Source organism: Euleptes europaea, chromosome 12 (assembly GCF_029931775.1).
Source record: "Euleptes europaea isolate rEulEur1 chromosome 12, rEulEur1.hap1, whole genome shotgun sequence".
Taxonomy (NCBI): Eukaryota; Metazoa; Chordata; class Lepidosauria; order Squamata; family Sphaerodactylidae; genus Euleptes; species Euleptes europaea.
The window spans coordinates 9640753-9651404 of NC_079323.1; the positions used below are offsets into that span (position 1 = coordinate 9640753).

At 50.5% G+C, this 10652-nt stretch overlaps 1 protein-coding gene across 1 annotated transcript; it reads right to left on the reverse strand.

Moving 5' to 3' along the window:
• Nucleotides 1–898: 898 nt before the first annotated feature.
• On the reverse strand, nt 899–10393 carry FZD4 (frizzled class receptor 4). Its single transcript, XM_056858327.1, has 2 exons — nt 10115–10393; nt 899–2235 (listed from the first exon to the last, which is right to left on the reverse strand). Exons 1-2 carry the CDS (start codon nt 10391–10393, stop codon nt 904–906), a joined length of 1611 nt encoding a protein of 536 aa, XP_056714305.1. The 3' UTR covers nt 899–903.
• Between the last annotated feature and the right edge of the window lie 259 nt (nt 10394–10652).

Consider the following 10652-nt stretch of genomic DNA (forward strand, 5'->3'; position numbering starts at 1 on the left):
CTGACCTGAGGAGGCCATTGGGTACAACTTCCTATATCCAACAGGTTAACATCCTGTTAAGAGCGCATTACAGCATAGATACTGAGCCAACAAGTTACAGACTCAAGGGGATGCAGGTTCCTTCCCCAGCGATGCCTCCGTAAAGAGGGCTCCTTGCTGCAGATGAGGGCAGCTTGTCCTCCTTGAGATAAAGCCAGCTTTGGCGGTAAGGACTCCTATATTTAGCTTCAGTGATCACAACCTTTCCCCCGCCCCGCCCCACGGCGGTGACACAGGGACAGACACCAGAAAGTGAACCTAAATATGGACCGGGAGGGTCCAATCCTGCAAGGTGACACAGAGCTGTAACCGGACCCCCAGCCTTTCCTTCGCCAAGGCTCCTGAAGTCGGCTGCCTTAGCCGCTCTCGAGAACGGGTCCCTAAGCCAGCGGAGAGATCTGCCCTCAGGATTCTTTCCTTCGCCACAAAGCACAGCTAAAAATATGACTTTGGGTGGGGAGGGAGAGAGGCACACCGTGCGTTGTTCAGGGGGCGCATGGACCCACGGTTCCAAAAGACGCGAGGGCCCGGCTTTCGGCCAGAAGTCCGACAGCTTCTGATATATATATATGTATATATTTCACAGCTTTTTAAAGCCAACAAGGGCTCTTGCGTTTCTTTCGCAGGAGAAGTGGTATTCTCCCGTCTGCGGCACTTGAGGGCTTATTGCTTACTTCTTAAGGCCTCTTCTTCCCTCCCCACCCCACCTGCGGGACACACACCAATTTGTGTATGAACACAGATGTTGTACGCAGTTCCCTTTCCCCCAGGACGTAAACCATTACAACATTCCTGTTGGTTACACGCAACCGAGCCTTCTCAGAGGGGAGGGGAACCGACGTTGGCCCGCTGCCGGTGTCGCGTTTATACCACAGTCTCGTTCCCTTTACTAGGTTTTGCCCAGCTGTCGGCTCGTTTCTCGCCCCTTTTTACCCTCCCCGAGTTCACCAGCCTGTTCGAGCACTTCTGCCAAGTGTGCAGCGTCTTGGCCGACCAGATCCACATGCCCGACGTGATCCCCACGAGAAGGGACATGAAAATTTTAAGCATTTCCACCGCCATGTTGGAGTCGTCCGCCGAGTAGCGGAAGATAGTCCAGTTGGAGATCTCGTAGAAGTAACACGCGATGACGCAGGTGGCCGGGACGGTGTAGAGCACCGAGAAGACCCCGATTTTCACCATCAGTCGCTCGAGCTTGTCCGTTTTTGTCCCGTCCTTTTGCAGGTTGGACCGGATTTTAAATAAGGCCACCAAGCCGGCGGCTATGAAGAGCGTCCCGATCACCAGGTAGGTGAACAGAGGGGCCACCACGAAGCCCGTGAGCGCATCAAGGTTCTGGTTGCCGACATAACACAGCCCGGTCAGCTCGTCTGCGTCAACCAGCCGCATGATCAAGATGACGATGGTCTTCACTGCCGGGATCGCCCAGGCGGCGATGTGGAAATAGGAGCTGTGCATCTCGATGGCCTCATGACCCCACTTGAGCCCCGCCGCCAGAAACCACGTCAGCGTCAGGATCACCCACCAGATGGAGCTCGCCATGCCGAAAAAGTACATCAGCAAGAAAATTATAGCACATCCTGTGTTCTTGAGGCCCTCTTGGATAAGAACAGGTTCTGCCGCCTCTTCAAAATCACAGGAAATCCTCTCCCGGCCCACGGTCAGCCGGACAATGTAAGCAATGCTATAAATATTGTAACACATGCTCAGGAAGATGATGGGGCGCTCGGGGTAGGAAAACCGAGAGGAATCGATCAGGAAGGTCAAGACCGTGAAGGCGGTGGACACGAAGCACAGGCTGGCCCACACGGCCATCCAGATGTCGGTGAACTCCTTCGCCGACCGGCTGTAGAGGCCGGCGTCGTAGCCGCACTTGAGAACGCAGTTCAGACTTCTTTTGACCCAGATGTACTGGTCTGAGTTAGATCCCACCGTGTGGCACTCTTCCCCCGGGTGCAAGGGGGCTTTGCTGTGAAGGGGGACCTCTTCGTCCCCCGGGCCTTCCATGCACATATGGTTGTGGTCATTCTGCGGGGGGAATTTGCTACAGTTCAAGCTTTCGGGCCACGAGAAGCCAAATTCTTTCAGGACCGGCTCGCAGCGCCGTTTGACCGAGAGGCACATGCCGCCACAGGGGCCGATCGGGATGTTGATCTTCTCGGTGCACATCGGGAAGTAGACCGAACAAAGGAAGAACTGGAAGAGACGGAAACAATTAGTTGTTTATTAAGGTTGGCATTTCTGTCCCGCTCCTCTCCCCCAAAGCGGTTTATAACAGCCTCCATTTTATTCTCACAACACTCCTGCTAGGTAGGTTAGGTGGAGAGTGTGGGACTGGCCTAGGGTCACTGAGTCAGCTTCCACAGCGGAGTGGGGATTCCGACCTGAGTCTCTCAGATACTAGCCCGACACTCTAACCACTGCACCATAGAATCATAGAGATGGAAGGGACCACCAGGGTCATCTAGTCCAACCCCCTGCACAATGCAGGAAACTCACAACTACCTCGACACACACCCAATGACCCTACTCCATGCCCAGAAGATGGCCAAGATGCCCTCCCTCCCATGAACTGCCCAAGGTCATAGAATCAGCATTGCTGACAGAGATGGCCATCTAACCTCTTCTTAAAAACCTCCCTGGAAGGAGAGCTTACCACCTCCCAAGGAAGCCTGTTCCACTGAGGAAATGCTCTGTTAGAAAATTCTTCCCAATGTCTAGACGGAAACTCTTTTGATTTAATTTCAACCCATTGGTTCTGGTCCGACCTTCTGGGGCAACAGAAAACAGCATCCTCTATATGACAGCCCTTCAAGTACTTGAAGATGGTTATCATATCACCAAATCAAGAAGAATCCAGTGGATTATGCCAGAAACCCAAGTTTTCCTTCAACTTCTTCAAAACACATCCCAAGAACAGCATGTAGTAAAGATGCTTGGAGTCATCTCTGAAATTCTGTCGCTTCTTCACCATTTGAACAAGACCAAAGGACTCCCAGAGGTTGCACCTGCTATGTCTCTCAGTAAATTTGCTTACCATGAAACACCCCCCCCCAGTTTTAAGCCATGCCTATTAAAAGCATATTCTATCACCCTCTTAAATCCTTGCTTTCTGAGGGCCAGTTTATACAGGCAGCGAAAGAACATAAGAAAGGCCCTGTTGGATCAGACCAAGGCCCATCAAGTTCTGCAATCTGTTCACACAGTGGCCAACCAGGTGCCTCTAGGAAGCCCACAAACAAGACAACCGCAGCAGCATTCTCCTGCCTGTGTTTCACAGCACCTAGTATAATGGGCATGCTCCTCTGATACTGTAAGGAATAGGTGTGCATCATGACTAGTATCCATGAATATCCCTCTCCTCCATGAACATGTCCACTCCCCTCTTCAAGCCTTCCAAGTTGGCAGCCATCACCACATCCTAGGGCAGGGAGTTCCACAATTTAAGTATGTGTTGTGTGAAGAAATGCTTCCTTTTATCTGTTTTGAATCTCTCACCCTCCAGCTTCAGCACATCACCCTGTGCTCTGGTATTACGAGAGGGAGAAAAGCTTCTCCCTGTCCAATCTCTCCATACCATGCATAATTTTTACCATGCATAATTACAGTCAAGTTTTTCTCCAAAATGTACCGCTTCTGGCTGTGAGTGCAGGAACTATACATTTGAATTCTCACAGACAGATAGTGTGGTGCAGTGGTTAGAGAGGCAGACTAGTAACTCGGAGAACCAGGTTTGAATTCCCATACTGCCAAGGAAGCTTGCTGGGTGACCTTGGGCCCATCACCCACTCTCAGCCTAGCCTACCTCACAGGGCTGTTGTGAGGATAAAATGGAGGACAGGAGAATGATGTGAGCCACCGTGGGTCTCCACTGGGGAGAAAGGCAGGGTAACAATGAAGTACATAAATTCCAAATGTACAGATTCAGAAAACCCCACGTGTAGAAAAACAGTTTCACTGGAAGGCTTTACCGATCTACTGTGATGTGCTGGATGCAAAGAGTTGTTTGCAAGCTGAAAAATGAGCCCCTACCTCCGGCTTGCAACAGGAGGAATCCAGGAAAAGCTGGAAGAATCAAACCGGCTTACAATCACCTTCCCTTCCCCTCCCCACAACAGACATCCTGTGAGGTAGGTGGGGTTGAGAGAGTTCGGAGAGAACTGTGACTAGCCCAAGGTCACCCAGCTGGCTTCATGTGGTTCTCCAGATTAGAGTCCACTGCTCCTAACCACTACCCCACGCTTGCTCTCAGGACTGGGCCCAGAACTTTCTCTTCCACTGAGCCATGGCACCACAATTATTTTGTAATAGATGCCCAAGTCCATCCAATATCATTCCTGGCAGAAGAGGTGGGAAAATGCAAACGCAAGTTTGTCACATTCAAGCCCAACTCTTCATCAATTTATTTATTTATTTAAACTACTTCATTTCTACCCTGCCCTTCGTTCCAAAGGGGGGACCCCCCAAGCAGTCTCCTCTCCTCCATTTTGTCCTCACAACAACCCTGTGAGGTAGGTTGAGCTCCAGCGTCCACGACTGGCCCAAGGTCACCCAGCAAGCTTCCAATGGCAGGGTGGGACTCCCAGATCCTCATCCAACAATCTAACCTCTACATTGAAGAAGAAGAATCAGCATTTATATGCTGACTTTCTCTACCACTTAAGGCTTACAATCACCTTCCCTTCCCCTCCCCACAACAGATGCCCTGTGAGGTAGGTGAGGCTGAGAGAGCTCTAAGAGAGCTGTGACTAGTCCAAGGTCTCACAGCCGGCTTCGTGTGGAGGAGCGGGGAAACTAATCCAGTTCACCAGATTAGCCTCCGCCGCTCATGCGGAGGAGTGGGGAATCAAACCCGGTTCTCCCGATCAGAGTCCACCGCTCCAAACCACCGCTCTTAACCACTACACCATGCTGGCTCTACTGAGACCTGATAAGAAACTAAAAAGAGGTTAGGGTTTGGTCTGCTTTTAAAATCACCCAAGACAATACCAGGAGCCAGGCAACAGTTATAATGGTGCTTGTAACTGTGCTGGTCTTTGACCGTAACAACAAATATTATTACGGTGCTTGTAACCAGCTGTTTACAGTACAGTCCTAAGCATAGTTAAAACCATCTAACTCCAATGGACTTGAAAGGATGCAACTCTGCTTAGGACTTTACCATCAGCTGCCTGCAGTGAGCAAAGAATCTTCTTCAGGGGATCGGGTAGGGAAGTTTTTACAGAGATTTTTTTGGGTTTGTGTTTTAGGCCACAAATTACCAACACAGGGAAGCAGGCCAGTCAAGAGACTGGCGTGCCCGTAAGCTATTTGTACGTATGCCCACAGATGTTTAATTTTATATACCATCATCTAAAACCTGGAAGCTGCAATCACCCCTTTGCTTTCGGACAGTCTATCCTCGTGCTTTAAGAAGTTCTGCGAGAAGATTCTTCCTCCGGTGGTGTGAAAATAACTGGCGTGCTTAAGGCAGAGCTGTTTCTCATTTTGTTTATTAACTCCGATTCAAAGTGTACTCTCCAGTGGTAGCAGCAGTCCAAATTCCTCAGCTGCCAGAGGGAACATACTCTTGGACAGGGGTGAACCTGCCAATCGCAACGAAGCGTTTGGCTTTATCCTTCTTAAACTGCTTTGGACTTCGGTGTGGAAATGAACCTCCGGGGGACGGGGGAGGGTCTCCTGAATATTCTTCTTGGGTCCCGCAAGCCCCTCCTGGACTGGAATGCGACTGAAACTTTGGTTCCTTATCTGCAGAGTCACACCCAGTGGAAACGTTTGCTCCTGGAAGCGCCTCCTGGAGCAGACGGCTTAGCCCTTCACCCAGTTCTCTCTCCAAAGCAGCGGCGGTTTCATCACAGAGCAGCTTTCTGGAAAATATCACTTTGCACACCTCGGCTGTGAGACCTGAGCTAACTGCTTGGGGTCTTGTTTAAAAAAAAAAACACCCCCGCCCGCACGCACCATATGAGGATTTCAGCTGCAACCCCGAACAGAATGGAAGACATTTTCAAGGCAGGGCTGTGAACCAAAAGTGAACTTTAATTTGGAACGGCCTGGCAGAGCTCCTTCTTGGCTTTAAACCTTCACCTGCCATTCTTTTAAAAAACTAGCGCATGTTATCAGCTGTCTCCACGATCTCTCTATCTGCCCTGCCCTCCCAAAAAACTCACAAAGAAGTCTGATTACTCCTGTTGCTGCATGATCCTTGGCTAAAGTTCTCTGGCTTGGATCTCTCCCCTGTCTCTTGCACCGGGCTGTGCCAAAGTACAGGAGAGCGATAGCCTATCGTGGCGTTTTTCTCTCTCTCTCTGTGCTGCAGCAGAACCCCCTGATCTGCATTACAAAAAAGCTACAGAACAGGGGCACCCCAAATGGTGTGGGATTTCTAGGAGGCTACGTGTGGGAGCATCCCTTTCCAACAGCTCCCCTAAAACTAGAACTGGGGTGCAAAGCAGCTTTGGGAAACAGGGAGGAAGCAGATGTCCCTTACCCCCAGAAGAAGAGTTGGTTTTTATATGCCGACTTTCTCTACCACTTAAGGAAGAATCAAACCGGCTTACAACCATCTTCCCTTCCCCTCCCCACAACAGACACCCTGTGAGTAGGTGGAGTGGAGAGAGCTCTAAGACAACTGTGACTAGCCCAAGGTAACCCAGCTGGCTTCGTGTGTAGGAGTGGGGAAACAAATCCAGTTCACCAGATTTGTGTCCGCCCCTCATGCGGAGGAATAGAGAATCAAACCCGGTTCTCCAGACTAGAATCCACTGCTCCAGGCAGAGTAAGGACAGTTTTGTTATTCTAGAAGGACCATGTGTCTATTCTGGAGAGATTCTGCATGTGTCTTTTTTGGAGGGTCACTGCAATTGAGGGCGGGGGGAACTCCTGCCAAGTGGACGGTTTCAAGTCTGGGAAAAAGGAGGGCAAAATTAACCTGGATAACCTGGGGCTCTCTCAAGCTGGGACAGAACAGCCCGCCCTGGAGTGGTGAACGGAGAAGGGTGTGTGCGTGCTCCTGCACCTCTGGAGAGGCTACACACCTAGGCTGTGGTTGCTCCAACCTGGCTGGCCCAGGCTAGCCCAATCTCGGAAGCTAAGCAGTGTCGTACCAGGGTCACTACGCAGAGGCAGGCAATGGCAAACCACCTCTGACAGTCTTGTGCTTTGAGACCCCTCCGGGGTGCCCATAACCCGGCTGTGACTTGGCAGCAAAAAGGCTGGGGACTCACGCTGGGGAAGACACAAAGCTCAGCGGCTGTGCCATACAGAGCAGCTCTGGCTGAACGGGATCAACAACCAGGAGAGAGATTCCAAAAGGGAACCACGGCCAGCTAAACTGAGTTTAGGGCGCTGCTCGGAAAGACCCATCACGGCTCAGTGCCAGAGCAGAGGCAACTGGGACAGCAGCACCTGCACCTCAAACAGTGGGGGGATGGCCAGAAAGCAACTCTGGAGGGGGGGTGTGTCTCTGAGCTGCCTGCTGATCCAACGTCCTGGATTTGCCACTGGAACTAGCCGGGACCGGTTGCCGGCTTCAGCCTCGATGAATCAGCATCCCGCCTGATCCCCGACAAGCCTTCTGTCTGGACACACCCCGGAGTGGATTAGCATTTCCCTATCTCCTGAGAATGGTTCCAAGAGGGTGAGGTGGAGGTGAAAATCTCCCCTTTTGTCCTCCCAATTGGGAAGAAGCCAGTGTGGCTACCTGATGTTGCAGAACGCAACACCGGACTAACCGAGATTTAGCAATCCTAAGCAGGACTGCTCAGAAGTATCTCCCATTCTATTCAGCGGGGCTCACCCTCAAGAAAAGGTTCTTAGGATTGCAGCCCCACAATCTGTTTTCTTGACAGCCTGGCTTATTGCTGCACCCTGCCCTGCAAGAAGGCGAGGAGAGCACCTCTGAGCTAGCGCAAAGGGCCCTTTTCGTCCAAACACTAACCAGCCTTCAGATGTCTAGGATCATACATTTAGGCATCCCTGTTCAAGATTTCCAAGGAAGCTTGAATCTTGGCGGGAAGAAATGATCCAGAAAGGGCTCCCCAAAACACCCTCTAATGTAGGTTGTAGGCACCCAGAAACTGGTTGTAGGTTCCCAAGTTAAAGAACTCTGCACATGCCTAAGGTGCTCAAATATAGCTTCGCTTACACAGGCAAGGGCTTGTAGAGTTATTCCAGTCTCTCTGAAAGTGCCCTCAAGTAACAGCTAATTTACGGCAACCTCCTTATGGGATTCAACTAGAGTAAAGGCACTTCTTGAGCCGGGATTCAGACTGAAATGGGCCCCGGGCTCAAACCCAGCCTTCCTCCTCGCAGGGATCTGAATTGCTTCTTAAGCATGTGGGCTCGACAGACTCACGCCACCGAATCCAGAACTAACGCCCCGGGCGATTGACTTTTTAAACATTAAATTGCATTTGTCAAATTGCATTTCAGGGTGCTGGCCGCGGGGGGGAGGGGGAGACGTCCAGCAAGCTGTCGAGAGCAGTCGCCCCAAACGCAGCGTGCCAATGATGATGAAGAAGAGTTGGCTTTTATATGCCGACTTTGGCCCCTTATGCATGGGAGGTTTTTTTTTGGATTTGCTGCTCTCTAGAACCAACTGCACATTTCCCCTATCTGAATTCTCAAAACTCCAAAATAAGCCCCCATGCAGAGTTTTGAGAATTTGGATGGGGAAAACGTTCATCCAGAAAGCAGCAAATCCAAGGCAAAACCTCCCGTGCATAAATGGCCTTTCTCTACCACTTAAGGGAGACTCAAACTGGCTGACAATCTCCTTCCTTTCCTCTCTCCACAACAGATACCATGTGAAGTAGGTGGGGCTGAGAGAGCTCTAAGAGAACTGTGACTAGCCCAAGGTCATCCTGCAGGCTTCACGTGGAAGAGCGGGGGATCCAACCCGGTTCTCCAGATTAGAGTCTGCACCTCCAAACCACTGCTCTTAATCACTACGCTGCGCTGGCTCTCGGGGTGACTTCAACTCCCCCCCCATGCAAGCTCGCAGCGCAAAAAAACAAAACCACTGGTGTGACTGGAGAAAATTATGTTAATGTGTTTTGCTATTCTCTGTTTTTATTTTTTAAATGATTTAAATGATTTCTTCTTCTTTTTCCTCTCTTTATTATTAATATCATATTATTATTGCTTATTGAAATATATTAAATAAGGGGAAAGTATAACATTAAAATAATGACATAAGGATTAGAAAATATCAATACAAAGGAGACACCAGATATTTGTAGGGAGGGAGGAAGTCGGTGGGGAAGTCAATTGTAATGATATTTAATACTGAAGACGTGCACCTAATAATTAAATATGTTAAATAAGGGGAAAGTATAACATTAAAATAATGACTTATAAGGATTAGAAAATATCAATACAAAGGAGACACCAGATATTTGTAGGGAGGGAGGGAGTCGGTGGGGAAGTCAATTATATTTAATACTGAAGATGTGCACCGAATAATGTTTTAATTTTTTATTGAGTTAAAGATTGGTATATAGGATGTATTGTCCAATGAGATGTAGAGCAATTATTGAAAATTTTTATCTATCTATATCTATATCCACATATACACACACACACACACACATATACACACATACACACACACACACATATATACATACACACACACATATATATCTATACACATATACACATACATACATACACACACACACATATATATACATACACACACACACACACATATATACACACACACACACATACACACACACATATATACATATACACACATACACACACATATATATCTATACACATATACACATACATACATACACACACACACATATATATATATACATACACACACATATCTATACACATACACACATACACACACACACATATACATACACACACACATATATATATACATATACACACACACATATACACACATACACACACACATATATATCTATACACATATACACATACATACATACACACACACATATATATATATATACACACACACACACACACCCCGGGAAGAAACGCGGGTGGGGTGGGGTGGGGTGGGGAGAGGGGAAGCGGGACCCACCTGCAGCTGGCTGGAGCAGCCGTACTGGATGAGCGGCGTGAAGGTGGTCAGCTGCAGCTCGGCGTCGGTCTGCAGCTCGTGGCCCACCAGGTTGGGCATCTTGGTGACGTTGTAGCCCAGGTTCTGGCACATGGCGATGCGGATGGCGTCGCAGCGCCGCTCCTCCTCGTCGCCGAAGCCCCAAGCGCCCCGCGCCACCCACAGCCCCACCGCCGCCACCAGCCGCAGCAGCACCACCAGCCCGCCCCCGCCGCCGCCCGGCTCCCGCGGCGGGGCCATCGCCCCAGCCCCCCAGCCCCCCAGCCCGCCCGGCTCCCCTCGGCGAGAAGCTCCAGGCGCTCCGCCCGCCGTGCGCCCTAGCCGCGCGCGTCTGCCTCTGCCGGCGGCGCGGCGCGCTCTGACCCCCGGCCCGCCCGGCCGGCCCCTCCGGGCGAGGAGGAGGAGGAGGGAGGGGAGGGGCGGGCTGCCCGGGGGAGGGGCGGCGCGGCCGCGGCCAGCCCCTGCCCGGAGCCGCCACGCCTGCCGGCCTCGGCCGGAG